Genomic DNA, 17,865 nt, shown 5'->3' on the forward strand with positions numbered 1-17,865 from the left:
AGTGTGAGGACCACAGCAGCCCTGAAAAGTTATTCAAATATAATATAATAAATAATAATTTAGACTGCTGTTTTAAGCTGTGCGCTTGGAGCTAATTAACCACAAAACACTGGACTATAAACTGATGGATGGCATTTCATTTAATAAAGTTACCGGACCATGACTGAAGTCTCACCTCTGACATATTTCATGTGTAAAGAGATAATCATGCCAACAACAGCAACATTACAGTATTAAGCAGTTGGCAATTTGTGGCAATGACAGAAGCATACATGAAGACTATACAGCACATTATTATCACATAGCAAAACAGTCCGCCATCTTTTTCTTTCCTCCTGTTGTTGCTCGAGTCTGTAGCTTCAGCTTGTGACTTTCAATTGCTCATCCACAGGTGGAAAAAAAAGAAAGAAAAAAGGTGGCTTGATAAGGTGATAATATATGTTTCAATGCTGTTACAGCTCAAGTGGCTAAAAATACATTTTAAAGGTCGGGTCATTAAAGCTGAAGTAGGCGAGATTGGAGCAAATATGATTTTAAAAAGTTATTTTTATGAATGGTCGCTATATCGTGACAGTGGTACATGAAACAGGTAATCTGAAAAAAGTCATGTGCCTCTGTGTCCTCCAGTGTCCTCCGGTGCTCCTAACGACAACTGCAAGATTTCACCGGAAGACCGGAGGAAAACAAGCAGTAAGAGCTGATCTGAGGTCCGCTGTCAAGCTGCTGTCTATCACTCGCGAACTCCGACCAAACGGTCAAACTAAGCAGCGCTGATCAAATATGAATCAATATCATGTTACGTTAATGCCTATTTCTCGCCTCAAATGTTTTCAGAATCAGCTTGTAGTGTACTGTTTAGCTGTAAAATGAGAAAGTTTGTGACGCGGCCGCCATTGTTAAATCTGGTGAAGGAACTCCAAGCACTGCCCACCAGCCCGAGCACAGCCAATAGGAACGCTCTCTCTCTGAAATGACCAGTGATTGGTCAAAGTCTCCCTTTAAACCCTGAAAACAGAGCCATGAGGAGGTGCAGAAGTCTAGTTATCTCTCAGAACACTTGAATTACAATATGATGAAAGGTTATTATGGAATTTTTGCCCAATGATGCCAAAAATATTCTGCCTACTGCAGATTTCATGCTGAGAAACGAAGAGAAGAGGCTACACTAGATTTTAAAAAGTATTCAACCCATAACTGAGCCCAGTGTTGCCAAATGATTTCCAATGAAAAAAGCTAACTTAACAGCACTAGCTCCTAACTAGCTTCAAAAGTCCCTAAATCTAGCCAGAAAGTCGCCAAGTCGGCGACATTGACTGCCAGTCCATTCAGGCCTCTTTCCAAAGCCACTCCCCCAAAATCATCATTGTGAACGGTGAACATGGCTATTGTTAGTGAACATGGCTATTGTTAGTACTCACAACTGTCCAGCTGGCTGCTTGTGGAAGACTCTGGTGACGTGCAATGACGCAGGCAGGTAGGTAGACAGACAGGTAGGTAGGCCATTCATTGGCTGAATGAAGTCACTGATGCATTTTTTTCTTTTTTTTGTCAGAGCATTTCATTTATTGATTGGATGTAATGAGAATTTCAAATCATTTTATATAATATATGATTCCGGCTTTATTGCCTAATCAGCTGCCTTGTCTTGGAGAAGGTGTGAAGATCTAGTTTTAAGATCATCCTTATTGATTTTTGTGCTTATATGTTGCATAGGCTATATTACTTAATCACTGTACACATGCTCAGAGAGAATGGGAGGCGGTTCCCAGCAGCTAATTTTTATCCCCAGGGGCCACTGAGCCATTAGAAAAATAAAGAAAGAAAATAATCCATTAAGAAAATCAAGTGATACATTAAAAGATGAATTGTTGTGGAATTAGTTGAACAACTATATAAAATAAGTCACGCTTTAATTTCCACTTTAAATTGGTGATATATTTCAGAAGGTATATATTATTATTATTATTATTATTATTATTATTATTATTATAGTAGTAGTAGTAGTAGTAGTAGTAGTAGTACTAGTGGTAGTAGTAGTAGTAGTAGTAGTAGTAATAATAATAATATCGTTATTAAATATTATTATTATTATTATTATTAGTAGTAGTAGTAGTAAAAATAATAATAATCTCGTTATTAAACATTAGTAGTAGTAGTAGTAGTGGTGGTGGCAGTAGTCGTAGTAGTAATAATAATAATAATAATAATATCGTTATTAAATATTATTAGTAGTGGTGGTGGTAGTAGTAATAATAATAATAATAATAATAATTATGATAACAATATCGTAATAATAAAAATATAATATAATATATAATATAAATAATATAATATAATATATATAATATAATATAATAAAAACGGTCATTATTATTATTAGTAGTAGTATTATTATGATAATAATAATAGTAGTAGTATTAGTAGTAGTAGTACCAGTGGTAGTAGTAGTAGTAGTAGTAGTAGTAATAATAATAACAATAGCGTTATTAAACATTATTATTATTATTATTATTAGTAGTAGTAGTAAAAAATAATAATAATGTCGTTATTAAATATTATTATTATTATTATTAGTAGTAGTAGTAGTAGTAGTAGTGGTGGTGGCAGTAGTCGTAGTAGTAGTAGTAATAATAATAATAATAATAATATCGTTATTAAATATTATTATTAGTGGTGGTGGCAGTAGTCGTAGTAGTAGTAATAATAATAATAATAATAATAATAATAATAATATCGTTATTAAATATAATTATTAGTGGTGGTGGTAATAGTAATAATAATAATAATAATAATAATAATATCGTTATTAAATATAATTATTAGTGGTGGTGGTGGTAATAATAATAATAATAATAATAATAATAGTAATAATAATAATAATAATAATAATAATAATAATAATAATAATAATAATAATAATAATAATATCGTTATTAAATATAATTATTAGTGGTGGTGGTGGTAATAGTAATAATAATAATAATAATAATAATAGTAATAATAATAATAATAATAATAATAGTAATAATAATAATAATAATAATAATAATATCGTTATTAAATATAATTATTAGTGGTGGTGGTAATAGTAATAATAATAATAATAATCATAATAATAATAATAATAATAATAATAATAATAATAATAATAATAATATCGTTATTAAATATAATTATTAGTGGTGGTGGTGGTAATAGTAATAATAATAATAATAATAATAATAATAATAATAATATCGTTATTAAATATTAATATTATGATTGTTATTATTATTATTATTACATGGCCTTACGTATCTTCTCTGTAAACTTCCGGAGAAAAAAACCCGAGTCGAGCACGACACCGGAAATGGAACCTAAGAAAAAAGAAGCAGCTGAACCGTCAAAACATAAACAGAGCACCGAGCAGCCAGCCAGCCTGGTGTGAACGCAGTTAGCTCTCTCTATTGTCTGCCTTTATGCACGCTAAAGCTTCATGCACGCAGACCTAATGTCGTGTATTTACCAGCAGAGGACTCTCAGTCGAGGCTCGTAGGCTCTGTAGCTGTAGTAGTGCGGCGGAGAAGATCAATCTGCAATAAAGATTATAGGACTAAACTAAGAAGTGCGCCTCGGCGGGCCTTCCAGCAGAGGTAACGTTAACACCAGCTACGTGCTAGTTAGCCACTGCAAGGCTGGCTCTCTGACAAGCAGCTGTTTGGTTGTTAAGCAGGACTGTGACAGGATTTATAGTTTCTATATTCGTTAGCAGTTAATAACAGTGTCAGATACTCGAGCTCTGCAGAGGGTAATGCACTTTTAAGCAACAACAGGGCATTAGTCGGGCCTGTGAGGAGCCAGCTGAGCTACCAAGCGAGTTTGTTTATGTCGTGATGTGCAGCGGTAGATGATCAGCCTGCTGGTAGTTTCAGTTTAACTCACAGTGCGGTAGACAACAGTTCAGCTTTTGTAATGCAACGGGGTCTGCTGCCTTTTATAAATGTGCAAGTATGTATGTTTTGTTCATTTGAGCCCTTATTAATAAACCACCTTAAATATTCTTTATGTCCCAAAGGTTCTCCCTCGGGTCGACGCAGGACAAAAGGAGACACAATGTCTGAGGCTGACGGCAAATCCACCCCCCTTAATGGTAAAGGACCAGTGCAAAGAAAATAACTATTTATTTATGCTGAGTGTGAGAGATAAGATAAGATAAGATAAGAAGATATTCCTTTATTAGTTCAGCAGTGGAGACATTTGCAGTGTACAGCAGCAAAGGGGATAGTGCAAAAAACAAGATGCATCAGCTAACACAGTAAAACAAGAGCTAAACAAAGTGAAACAAAATATGAACCATTTAAATAGAAGGAAGTATAACAATAGGAGCAGTATTAACAATAAACAGACTATTAATAATACAATTGCACAAGTGGAAAATGATATTGCACAGTGAGAATGAATGAATGAAAGAAATTCCACCTGGAGATATCAGGTTATTGTCAGTTTTTTGGTGTGTAAGTGGTCTACTGGGAGCAGTGCTGGTTGTGGACTCTGACAGCTGCAGGAAGGAAGGACGTCATGCTCCTTAGCACAGACCTTTAATCAGAAACATGTTTGGGTTTTACTAGGTGAAGAAAAAGAACCAGGAGAAGATCAACACAAGGAGGCAGATGCCTCCGGAAGCAAAGAGGAACAAGCGCAGTCTCAAGATGGTATAACCTCATTTTTGTAGTTTAACAGCTCCTTAAAAAGCGAGAATATGCTTGAATATATTTATGTTCTTATTTAAATGCATATAAACTGGGGAAAAAAGGTTTGGAAACTTATTTGGTGGATTATTTCTCTGTTGCTACAATGCCAATTGGCATGGTATTTTACATCATTGGAAAGCCTGTTTATTTACCTTCACAATGATGTCCAACTTGTAAGGATCATGCATTTGGAGAAAAATTTGCCAAAATGCTCTGTCAATGGTAAACAGTGTATTCTCCTGTTGGTATTGACTCTTGTTTTGAGTTGTTTGGTTGATTGGATGATTGAACTCTCTATAAGTAACAAGGAACAAACAAGACATATTGTCTATTTTACACTTTATTCATTTAATACACCATCAGGAAGACGGTTTCCAAACTTTTTTTCCCCAGTTTATCTTAACTGCTGGGATACTCTTTTTGCAGCCTAATATTTAACTTTGATACAGTTTCCTTTTGTACACCTTTCGTTGAACCTCCCAGTGAGACAGCGATGTCTTCTTAACCTCATTCTCCATGGCTTTCCCTATTTTTGTAGCTCCCAAAGAAACAGCAGAGGCGTCTGGAGACAAGCCTATGCCAGATGTGGAAGGAGGAGAGGTGGGGGCAAACGGAGAGGGAGAGGAGGAAGAAGACACAGACAGCATGGATGGCAGCGGTCTTTACTCCCTGACTGAGGACGGTGAAAGAGAGAGCGAGGGAGGCAGACGGGAGAGAGTGAAGGATAAAGATGGTGGGAAAAGGGCAGCTAGAAAGAGGAATAGACCCGGCGGCGGCACCAATCACTCCACCAGCTCAGATGAGGATGACGACGAGGACGACGAAGATGAACCGAAAGACGATGAAGACGACGACGAGGCTATGGAGGCGTGGCTGGGAGCAGAGCTCCGTGACATGCGTGGCCCTATATGGCGGTCGATACCCTCACTGCGCTCCAGGGAGATCGGCAGGGACTCGCACCAGTTTGTGAGGCGTGTGTGTGGAGCCCGCGGTCTCGTGCAGAGGCTGGAGCTCCAGGGCCGACTGGAGAGACACACGGGCTGCGTCAACACGCTGCACTTCAACCCCTCGGGCACACGCCTGGCTTCAGGCAGCGATGACCTGCGAGTGGTGATCTGGGACTGGGCGGTCCGCCGTGCTGAGCTGGAGTTTGACAGTGGCCACAAGAGCAATGTGTTTCAGGTAAGGGAAAACAAAAATCTTTGTCTCTTTGTCTCTTTATGAGCAAAGACGCAGATGGATTAAGGAAAGAAAAACAATTGTACACTTTTATTTAACGATTAGGGTTAGTGATTGCTTCATATTAATCAATAGTAAATGATAAAACTTGTAAGACAAGAGAGTAGATGCAGGTTGAAGTGACTGAGTGAATGACTAATCCAAGAGACCATTGTGGTCAGAAGCTTCTAATGAGTCTTCTCCCTGCCGTTAATGTACACAGGCAAAGTTCCTGCCTCACAGTGGCGACTCCACCTTGGCCATGTGTGCTCGAGATGGTCAGATCAGAGTGGCTGAGCTCTCCGCCACACAGCGCTGCAAGAACACCAAGCGGGTAGCACAGCATAAAGGGGCAGCACACAAGGTGAGTGTTTGTACAGTATGTACGACCGGAGGCATTATATTTTCCAGTTGTCCGTCCCGCGATATCGCAGGAACCTCTGGAGGGAATTTCTTCAAATTTGGCACACAAAATTTGGACTCGAGGATGAACTGATCCGATTTTGGTCAAGGTCACTGTGACCTCACAAACAGATTTTTGGCCGTAACTCAACAATTAATATGTTGATTATGACAAGTTCACGCAAATGTCTGACAGGATAAAATGATGAAGCGATGACATTTTGGACAGACATGGATGGATAATCGCTATAAACACGATCACATGTAGAATCTGTAGGCAACGGCGCACGATTCTGGTATCGCAAGCGTTCTGGTTTCCATTTTTAGTCCAAGTAGTTTTGACCAATCATGAAAGAGCAGGCTTTGGCTGAATGCAGGTAAACAGTCTGAGTGGAGAGCAAAAGAGGCAGAACGCATTGCAATGCAGTCTGGGAACCCAGCGGCTATCGACTGATGATGATTTAGCTTGTTATTGGTTTAAATTAGCTTCAATCTGGTCGTACATGTAGTTTCTCAACTCCAACTCCAGTCTCACATCTGAAGTTGTTAATCGGACTTTAAACAATGAGCAGCGCACAAAAGAGGAAGTCCTGACCCGGATATCCACCGGCTACACCGGAATCCCAACAATATTGGCCCTTGCCCCCAAAGGCTTATTTGTCGTCAGACCGATAACAGATGGGTTCCGAGATTGACATGGATGTAAACTGCAACTTGACTGGTTGGCGAACATATGCAACTGCGAGGTGGTAATTCTAGTTTCTACCAATTTTTGTTCCAGCTGGCCCTTGAGCCAGACTCCCCCTGCTCCTTTCTGTCTGCTGGAGAGGACGCTGTTGTGTTTGGTATCGACCTGCGTCTCGACCGTCCCGCCAAGTGAGTGATACCAATATTAAAGTTCATCAAGTTTTAAATTTAGTCACCTCAGGAATTGGATTTTTATCTAAACTGACTGGCTTGTGCAATAGGTGAGCAAAATGTCATACAATGTGACACAATACACTCCTAATGATTGATTTCTGTGAAGGCAGTCACAGGTCACAACCCCGTCCTTTTTAGGAAGTTTGTGGTGTTGTTACGCAAATATCCTGTCTTTCAGTCAGTGTTGGCTGACACCCACTTTGATACACGTTCCTCTTTGCCAGTTTTCCTGTGTTTGCCATATGCTATTTAAAACTTTTTTCCCCTTGCCAGAGATCATATTCCAGTTTCTTCTTTGTGTCTCCTTAAATGTGTGTGGCAGTAAACTGGTGGTTGTAAAGGAAGGGGATAAAAAAGTGGGGCTGTACACCATCTTTGTGAACCCAGCCAAGACACAACACTTTGCCGTGGGCGGAAGAGATCAGTATGTGAGGTATGAAGCAGGTTGTTGCTCTAGTGCTGATTATTTCACTAATAATGAAAAATGGGATGCAATGGAAATAGAATAAAATGATTTTATAGTTTTGCTTTCTGTCTCTGTCATCCTTTTCTCACTTCCTCCTCTACTCACCCTCTTTAGGATCTATGACCAGAGGAAGATCAATGAGAACGATAACAATGGTGTTCTGAAAAAGTTTTGTCCTTCACATCTGGTATCCAGCGAGTCCAAAACCAACATAACCTGCCTGGTGTACAGCCACGATGGCACAGGTAAACATGTAGTGTTTAAACTGAAGAACAGTTATCTGAGAGAGCAGCAAAAATAAAGACATGCAACAGCTTGCATGCAGTGTGAATGGAAATAATTTAATATCCCGTGGCATGATTTAATTTTCATGCAATTGCTATAATCCTGTTTCTTATTTATATTTGAATTAATTAAGATTATCCTTACCTAATTGCAATTTCTCATTCTGTTATGAACATGTTTTAGAAATATTAAAAATAATGAGCCCAACACATGATGCTGTGTTCACATTACAACCGACAAAAGCAACAAAACGGCCAGCTACATTGTCAGCTATCAGCTAGTTATGTCGTTAAATAGCACTGGGAACTCGTGACATTTTTTTTTAGACAGAAAGGAAAAACATATGATTGGTTGACGCAGTAGTGTGCAACACAGCATTAGCTTTCCTGATGCAACACCAATGCAATATCAGTGACAAACAGAACAAGGTCTATTCTAAAAAGCATTAGTGTGCTCTCATCTTTGCAGAACACCTGTAAATCAACAACTTAGTCAAACTTGTCTGAATATTTCTGCATGACAAAAAAAGCCCAGACCTTCTTCTGCCGTTATGGAATAAAGGGAATTAATCAAAAGACTGTTTTTTGTTTTGTGCAGAGCTCCTGGCCAGTTACAATGACGAGGACATCTACCTGTTTGACTCCAACCACAGTGATGGGGCCGACTATCGCAGGAGATACAAGGGACACCGCAATAATGCTACAGGTGTTATATTCAGTTCCCAATTGGTACTGCAGGACTGTAAAGAGACTCTAGTTATTGCAAAGACTGACGCTGTATCATCCTCTCTCATCTTCAAATGTTTCTCACAGTGAAGGGTGTGAACTTCTACGGGCCATGCAGCGAGTTTGTTGTCAGCGGCAGTGACTGCGGACACATCTACCTGTGGGACAAGTACTCTGCTCGCATCGTCCAGTTTATGGAGGGAGACAGGGGAGGAGTGGTGAGTCAAAGAGCGAGAGAGAATAATATTATGTTTATATTGGGTTCAAAGATGACTTAGGCCCCGATCAGACGGAGTGCGTTTCAGCAGCCTGGTGTGGCTTTTTGTAATTGTTTTCAATGAGATTGAAGCGTTTCGCGTGCTGCTTTTGAATTGCGGAGCAGCTCACGTTTATCCGCTCTGTGCGCCTCGCGTTTCTACAGGAGCACCCTGAACTCCTCAAGTTGAAAAAAATCAATTCAGAGCAGAAAAGCGCCTGATGTCATTTAGCATTTTTTCTCATTAAGGTGACTATGGAGACAAATTAGTGCGTTACTCGAGATTTCGGGTAAGTTGTTTTCATTAACTTGAACTGTACTATTAACTATTTGGGTCGCGTACAGTTCATTGTTTTTGAATAGGGTAATGTTAGCACTCATTTGGTGGTTTCGGAGCAACATATGAAAAAAAAAAGACGCCGCATCTGCAAAAAACGCTCTGTCTGATCGGGCAAAAAAAAGGCAGAGCCGTGCGCCTTACGTTTTCCACCTGCAAAAAACACTGTCTGATTGGGGCCTTAGGAAAGGTACAAACACACTGGTGGTCGGTAGTGCTTCTGTAATCTCTTGGTCTTAGTGTTGAGTACCCAGTATTTACTCATGATTGTATTGTGATAAAAATATACTTTCACTATGTACTGGTTGTATATTTTCTTTCACAGGAGAGTTAGCTTTTTGCTGCAGAGACATCCGGCCCCAGAATATTCTCTTTAAAACTTACGTCATCTTCATATTGTGATCTCAGTCATTTTCTCTACCCTCAACGACTACAGGTGAACTGTTTGGAGCCACATCCCCATCTGCCCGGTATGGCCACCAGTGGGCTGGACCACGACATCAAACTGTGGGCTCCCACAGCTGAAAGCCCCACAGGACTCAAGGGTCTAAAAGAGGTATTCTATTCTGCTTTTTATAGTTTTTGCCATCATTTCTGTTGGTTGTGGTAACACTTCTTTGTAGAGACATAGGGATGCCGTGATATATGGAGTGAAATTTGTCTCATTTCATAGGGCAGTTTAGCTTATACTCACTTCAGACGATGAGCCACCGGGATGTTCGGCATTTGCTCCTGTCTGCAGAAGAAGTCCACCACCAAGCAGTAGCTTATTTAAACCATATATTTACATTTATAGGCTACTGTATTGACTATAGCATGGTAAATGTATGTGTTCTAATAGAGGGGCGACGAGCTATTCTGTCTATTTAGAAAAAACGTCTTTCCCACTTTGAAATTACACACGATTTCACAGAAAGCCCAGATGTCCCAGTTTTCCAGCAGTACTTAAACACAGCATGCATTTGTGGATCTGTTTGAGCTGGAGAAAATAGTCTCAAAACTCCACACGTAAGTGTAACCTGATCCATGCGTATCAAGCAATCCGTGTGCACACAGGAAGCTTTTCAAAAGCGAAAATGATCCGATCTGTGATCAGATCAAGTTAAAAAATCTGTAAGTAAAATATGAGTATTTATTCAGGTTGTGATGTGTGCATTTGTAAAATCGTTACAAATGTGTAAAAGTTAATTGCTATTTGTGTGTAGATTGGAACACTCATTTGCAAGCACCCAAAATTACGCACAAATCGTTGTACACATTTGTAAATGTTATTTTTCATTTGTAGAGCATGTAATACACATTTGTGACCGTTTTGAGACTAATTTCACTTCATAGTGACACCACTGAAAACAGCTTCATAACAGAGTCTGTGCGATCACAACATAGGTGGAACGGACAGATATTTAGCAAATCCAGTTGAACTTGTTTGTCTAAACCACTTATTTGAAAGTGAAATTGAAGGTGAATGTGCCTGAACTGTTATTATAATTGCCCAATGCACTGCACAACAGCTACAGTAGCTCTGTATTTCAATAGATGTTTACAAAGGCTATTTTAATCCTCATGCTGCTGAGTAAAATGTTATAATTTAGTAGGAATGTTGGCAGAAACTGCAAAAAAAAATAAGATCCAAGATGTAAAACAAATTACATTTTCTTAAGTAATGCATGTCTTGTGTATATTTAATAATTAGGCCGCTCAAGTGCCTCTCTTTAGGTTGTAAAAACTCTGTCCTTGTTCCCAGTAATGGAATTTGTATTAAGGACATGTTTGCTCTGCATGCATGCCCCACATTCACACCTGTTTGTTGTGTTTGTCAAGGTGATGAAGAAAAACAAGCGGGAGCGTGATGAGGACAGCGTGCGCCACGGCGACCAGTACGACACCCAGCTGCTGTGGTTCCTGATGAGACACATGAGGAACAGACGGCCTCCGAGGGTGAGCTTTCAAACACCACAACAAACCAAAAGCAACAAGCGTTAGATGTGTTTTGGGGTGTGGAGTTGAAAAGACGTGAGCATTTACCAGGCAGGTATGGACGAACAAAAACATCCTATTGGTTTGCATTATGGGAAATGTAGGACCCATTGTGTTTAGAGCTTGACCAAAAGCGCGTCCATATTATTCGTGTGCATTTTTTTTAATCCGTCTTCCGATTAAAAAGCGTTACACACAGAGACCTTGCACACTGACTCTGATGCGTTTTATTATTCTATACGTCATGAAAATTTGCAATACTAGACAAAACTGAATTATTTACATGGGTGCAATGGATAGCACTAAACCAAACAGGGCTAATGAATGAATGACATTAGTGAGAAGCTATCGTTTAGCTGCTTGGAGCACAATCACTACCGTCTAGTGTTTCCTACATCCTTTGTTTTGTGGCCATCCCTGATTACAAGCTGGTCTGTCATCACCTGCTCCAATCCATCTTTAAATCCTGCATCTCTGTAATCTATAATTTCTTTACTGTAAAGCGTTTTGTGCTGGGAGACGAAGTGAATGTTTATCAGATGCCAGTTCGGATGATGACGTTTGCACGGACAGTGGCACTGAGCGGTCAAACAAACCCTCTTTTGCTTTTTGACGGATGCAGAAAAACACAAAAAATGAAACCTGCTCCGAAAACTTCAGTGACAGTCAGTCTGAAAGTTTCAGACTTGGTGTATAAACGTGATTGACACACGTGAGGTCGTATGCATTTTTAAACGTGCGACAAATTCGGACAAAAAATACAGACTTGCTATGCAAAGGCCTTAAGGTTAAGGATATGTTGGCCTCTGCTACACTGATTTATTTATTTTAATCCCTCAATTTTAAGGAAAGGTAATACCGTATTGCTGGAGTGCTCCTTAAATAATAACATAATAATATGTTGGAAGCAGCTGATGTTACCCTTGAATTACTGACTCTTGGGTCTTTTGGAAGGAAATGTAGAAAAGATGTATATTCCAGTGTGGATACTGGTAGTTTAGCACTGAAAATGTAGAGTGCAATTTCTAACATGAATAGATTGGCAACATGTTTACACACTATTTCAGCCCAAAAATAGTCTCATTCTTTCTTTTCTCTGTTCTCCTCCTTTTTTTTGTCTCAACACAGGCCCGTCGTGAGGGCGCAGACGCAGACACAGATGAGTCCTGGAGCTCTCCGGATTCCTCCGACGAAGAGGAAGGAGGTCCGGACCACGTCCAATGCATGTCCTCCTGAGCCACACACATACACATATACTTAGACACACACACACATGCATACACACATACAGTACATATATACACACTTTATTGCCCTTGAATTGATGCACATAGGCAAGCACTATTGACACACTGGCACACTCAACACACTGACGAGCCACAGACTTGTTTTCGTTCTTTTACACACACATACACACTCACACAGATAAAAAAAAACATTTACTTAAACATCCTTTTGAAGCAGAGTTTGACAGAGATGCTTAACGCCTGGTTTCCCAGCAGTAGTGAGTGTGCAAAATGACGGCTACAGACTTCATACACACTTCCAGAATTTTTTTGAGATTTGTACAAAGAGGTTTTAGTGAGTGCTTACATCCCTATAAACCACTTGGAGGCCCCCTGCTTGTCCATACATTATCTATATGCTCTGTCTAGCCCCAGAACAATGTACTGTGTGTGTATGGCAACAAGCAACCTCCTCTTTAGGTACGCTGTAGGAAGCTATACATCACCAGCACACAATCCCCCCCCCCTCTCTTAGTAACGCACCTCTTGCTCTCGAGCTCCCTGGGAGTGTCAGCATCAGAATCGTACCCTCAAACCTATCCCCTGAATGTGACTTCCTTTCTGATTTGAACTCATAGAAGGAAACCCCAGTGCCCCCTCACTGCATCGCCCCAGTCTCGTACTGATTTCTTGCCCCAAGCTTGTGCAGCTAGTTGCATTTTTCACATGTTTTTCTCTCTACCCGAGGACTACTAAATCCCTACATGCTGCATCACCTCGACATGCTGCCCTCAAGCTACTCCCTCTCCCTTCCTCTTTCCATCTCACTCCCCCTCCCTCACTACTGAGTGCACTTTGAATCAGGGATGCTTTAGTTTGAGAAACAGACAAAATGTGCACTGAGTGTGTGATTTTGGGGGGGGAAGAGCTGTTGTCTTGTATCCTTCATTGGAAACCCCACAGTGAAGTTTAGTTTTATTTCTATTGATTTGTTCTGAGTGGGGAGATGTTTTGCACTTGAGCTTTTTTGACTGAGGAAGAGGAGGTTTCTTTTGCTTCCACCAGCCTTTCCTCCTTCCTTCCTTCCTTCCTTCCTCTTCTTCTTCCTCCCTCACTCTCTCTCCATCTTTGACAGGAAATCGTAGATGGTGATCAGCATGTGCATAGGATAAAGGACTGATGTGGGGCTCTGTTGGGGGACGAATTTGAAAGAGACAGAACCGACCTGGATCAAATCCCAATTGAAACACTGCCTAAGTGCCAATTGAGATTGAGAGTTCTAACCACGCGGTTCCTGAAAATCCTTCTGTGATGTCATTGCTGAATGACATTTTGTCAGACAAACATTTGAACCAGGTCGTGTGTTTGCAGCCAGCTCACCACATGTGATGAGACTTCAGTCTGTGGTTTGTTAACAGTGGCTCTAAGAGGAGGACGGAGGTAGGGGGGGCGGGGTCAATATGCTTGCCAGTCATTTGTTGTGTGAGAGCGATAAAGTCCAGCTTTTCTCATTTTCTATGAGAACTCTAGTTAGTTGAATTTATATGTACATATATAAATATATATTAAAACTGTAAAAAAAAAAAAAAAAAAATCAACTTTAGCAAATGCTGTTTGACTTCAAAAAAAAAGAAGAAAAAAAAAGATGTCAAAACATTTGATTGGTATTGATGCAGAGGTTTATATTCTATATGAGGACAACGTACTTTTAAAATCCAGAGAAAAAAAAAAGTTGACTTGAGGCACCATTTTTCTTCAGTTTTTCCTTTTTATGAATGACATCCCTCTGTTATGAACAGAACAGCTGTCATCTCAAGTATTAAAAGTAAGGATTCTCTTTCTTGTTCAAGAAAATAAAAAAAAAAAAAGTATTTCCTTTCTAGATCTTAATCCATCATTTGAGACAGTTAAATCCAGATTTTCCCACTGGCTATTTTTGGCATCTTGTATACATAATAAGGCGTTTGATGAACAATTTTTTTGTCCACCACTGCCTAATGCGTTCTACCAGTTAAGTTGGAAATATGTACGATTCGTGCAATAAACAAAAAGACAGTGCTCTTGATGATGTTGTCATTTTATGTTCTCGTTCTGTGTTGTATTGTTGTAACATACTGTATGTATTCATTTGATTTATTGATTGACACAAGAGGTCCTATTCTTTAGCTGCTGGAGACTTTTCACTTTTGTCACCAGTTTTGCAGGCTGCCTGAAACATTCACATGTACTTTGCAGAGTTTGAGCAACATGGGTTTCTGACAGCTCACACTAATAGTGATGTCTTCAGATTTGGGCTGTCAATTGATTAAAATATTTAATCGCATGATTGTCCATAGTTAATCGCAAAAGAATCGCACATTTTTTATCTGTTCAAAATGTTCCTTAAAAGGGAGATTTGTCAAATATTTAATACTCTTACCAACATGGGAGTGGGCAAATATGCTTGATTTATGCAAATGTATGTATATATTTATTATTGGAAATCAATTACCAACACAAAACAATGGCAAATATTGTCCAGAAACCCTCACAGGTACTGCATTTAGCATAAAAAATATGCTCAAATCATAACATGACAAATTGAAGCCCAACAGGCAACAACAGCTGTCAGTGTGTCAGTGTGCTGACTTGACTATGACTTGCACAAAACTGTATGTGATTATCATAAAGTGGGCATGTCTGTAAAGGGGAGACTCGTGGGTACCCATAGAACCCATTTACATTCACATATCTTGAAGTCAGACGTCAAGGGACCCCTTTGAAAATGGCCATGACAGTTTTTCCTCACCAAAATTTAGCACAAGTTTGCAGCGTTATTTAACCTCCTTCCTGACGAGCTAGTATGACATGGTTGGTACACTGGTAACTTTAAAACTGAGCCCGCTACAACCTAACGCAAGTTGTGTTAAAGAAATTAGTGGCATTAAAATTAATTTGCGTTATCGTGTTATCACATTAATTTTGACAGCCCTACTTTAGATTAATGCAAATGATATCATAGATATTCTGTTCAGAGAAAGATTTAAAAAAGAATAGTCAAAATCTGTGCAGCAGAGTCTAAGATGTCCTGACTAATGATCTCAAGTAAGGCCAGGTTAAGCCCCCAAAACACTGGATCCTACATTTCCCATAATGCAACTCAGTAGTGTCTTTCGTTAAACCATCCCTGTGTAGTTAAAGCTCATCTCTGTGCATCAAACTCCACTGCCCAAGTCTGTAATACAGGCTTTTTATTACAAAAATGTAGATTTACAACAGTTTAACTCTAATCCAACAATTTTTTTATTTCAAGCATATAAAACAAAAGAATTTGTATGGCAGGACTTTTTTTAAAATCAAAACTTTTGACATCACAGTCGGAAAAGCACATTAGTAAATAATAAAATGAATGATGGCTGAATAGTACTGTGCATGAAGGCTCACGGTCACAGCTTACTGGGACTACTTGAATAAAACGAGTCATTAGTAGCACCGGTGTTGTTCCTCCGGACAAGTCATTGCTTTGAAAAAGGCTGACTGTATGAATGGATGTTTCACTTCCTTCTTACTCCTGGCTGCTTTCAGTTTGAAACAAGGGACTTTTACAGTTTGTTTTTTCAATTGCTAACACACTAAAATGACACATAAAGCACAATTATTGAAACTGACACTCAGAGAGTAAAAACCTCAGCTCAAGTCTCCAAAACTTCAAACACATTTTCTGCTCTGCACTCAATTTGCAATTCAACAGGACACTTTTTGCAACACAGAACACACCGTTCTCGACATAAGACACAGGAATCTGACATAAAACACACCCATGGACCAACACATGTGACACCTTGCTGAACACCTAATTGCTTGATTGTCATCAATCAGGATATAAACACTATAATAAGACCACAGGTGAGCACCTGTTTACAACAATGAAAGCAAACACAGCAGCAAAAGACTGGTTTACAAAAATGTGTTAGCAATTGAAAAAAAAACTGTAATTCATGTTTGTTTTTTTCTGTCTCCACAAATGGTTTTGCTGTTTGTGTACTATATTCTATTTAGAATATTTTTTGTTATGATTTTCAGTGCAAAATGCAACCTTTGACCTCTTCCATTATATTTGTTTCCATTAAAACTGGATCTACAGGTGCAGCTCAAAAAATTTGAATATCGTGAAAAAGTTAAATATTCTTCGTCAGTTATTTAAGAAAGTGAAAATTGTATATATTCTAGACTCATTACACAAAAACTAAAAAGTTTCAAGCATTTTATTCATTTTCATTTTGATATTTACAGCCTACAGCTCTAAAAAGAAAGAAAAAGTTATCTCAAAATATTAGAATATTTCATTTCGAGTTTGAGTAAATTACTATTCGTACAGTAGAAATACAGTATATCTCTCAGTCTAGTTCAGTACACGTAACTACAATCATCGGGAAGGCTGCTGACTTTACAGTTGTCCAGAAGACGATCATTGACACCCTCCACAAGGAGGGTAAGCCACAGAAGATCATTGGTCATGGCTGTTCGTCGAGTGCTGTATCGAAGCACTATCGAAATTCATGGAAAGTTGACTGGAAGGGAAAAGTGTGGTAGGAAAAGGTGCACAAGCAAAAGGGATGACCGCAGCCTTGAGAAGATTGTCAAGAAAAGCCGATTCAAGAACTTGGGAGAGCTTCACAAGGAGTGGACTGAGGCTGGAGTCAGTGCATCAAGAGCCAGCACTCACAGACGTCTTCAGGAAACGGACACAGCTGTCGCATTCCTAGTATCAAGCCACTCCTGAACCAGAGATAACGTCAGAAGCATCTTACCTGGGCTAAGGGGAAGAAGAACTGGACCATTACTCAGTGGTCAAAAGTCCTCTTTTCAAATTAAAGTAAATTTTGCATTTCATTTGGAAATCAAGGTCCCAGAGTCTGGAGGCAGAGTGGAGAGGCACAGAATCCAAGTTGCTTAAAGTCCAGTGTGAAGTTTCCACAGTCGGTGATGATTTGGGGTGCCATGTCATCTGCTGGTGTTGGTCAACTGTGTTTTATCAAGTCCAAAGTCAATGCAGCCGTCTACCAGGAAATTTTAGAGCACTTCATGCTTCTGTTTGCTGACAAGCTTTATGGAGATGCCGATTTCCTATTCCAGCAGGACTTAGCACCTGCCCATTGTGCCAAAACTACTATTAACTGGTTTGCTGACCATGATATTACTGTGCTTGATTGGCCAGCCTGGATCCCATAGAGAATCTACGGGGTATTGTCAAGAGGAAGATGAGAAACATCCAACCCAACAATACAGATAAGCTGAAGACCGCTATCAAAGCAACCTGGGCTTCAATAACACCTCAGCAGT

The 17,865-nt window shown here is 39.3% G+C and overlaps 1 protein-coding gene across 2 annotated transcripts; it reads left to right on the forward strand.

Annotated features, from left to right (window-relative positions):
- Positions 1-3,368: 3,368 nt before the first annotated feature.
- On the forward strand, positions 3,369-14,608 carry dcaf8 (DDB1 and CUL4 associated factor 8). Of its 2 annotated transcripts, XM_037787252.1 has the most exons (14): positions 3,369-3,632; positions 4,055-4,129; positions 4,608-4,691; positions 5,269-5,912; positions 6,172-6,312; positions 7,132-7,226; positions 7,594-7,704; positions 7,852-7,982; positions 8,620-8,727; positions 8,835-8,965; positions 9,777-9,896; positions 11,162-11,278; positions 12,446-12,521; positions 13,679-14,608. In XM_037787252.1, the coding sequence occupies exons 2-14, from the start codon at positions 4,093-4,095 to the stop codon at positions 13,693-13,695; spliced, it is 1,812 nt and encodes a 603-aa protein (XP_037643180.1). In that variant the 5' UTR covers positions 3,369-3,632; positions 4,055-4,092; the 3' UTR covers positions 13,696-14,608. The 2 variants fall into 2 exon arrangements, with proteins under 2 accessions (XP_037643180.1, XP_037643178.1); XM_037787250.1 differs by having other exon boundaries at positions 3,370-3,632; positions 12,446-14,608.
- The last annotated feature ends 3,257 nt before the right edge of the window (positions 14,609-17,865 follow it).

This window comes from Sebastes umbrosus, chromosome 12 (genome assembly GCF_015220745.1).
Source record: "Sebastes umbrosus isolate fSebUmb1 chromosome 12, fSebUmb1.pri, whole genome shotgun sequence".
In the NCBI taxonomy this organism is placed as follows: domain Eukaryota; kingdom Metazoa; phylum Chordata; class Actinopteri; order Perciformes; family Sebastidae; genus Sebastes; species Sebastes umbrosus.

Coding starts and splice junctions, on each gene's coding strand:
- dcaf8 (XM_037787250.1), top strand. CDS start 4,093: ATGTCTGAGGCTGACGGCAAATCCACCCCCCTTAATG. Junction 7,705..7,851: donor GGAAGAGATCAGTATGTGAG/GTATGAAGCAGG, acceptor CACCCTCTTTAG/GATCTATGACCAGAGGAAGA. Junction 11,279..12,445: donor GGAACAGACGGCCTCCGAGG/GTGAGCTTTCAA, acceptor GTCTCAACACAG/GCCCGTCGTGAGGGCGCAGA.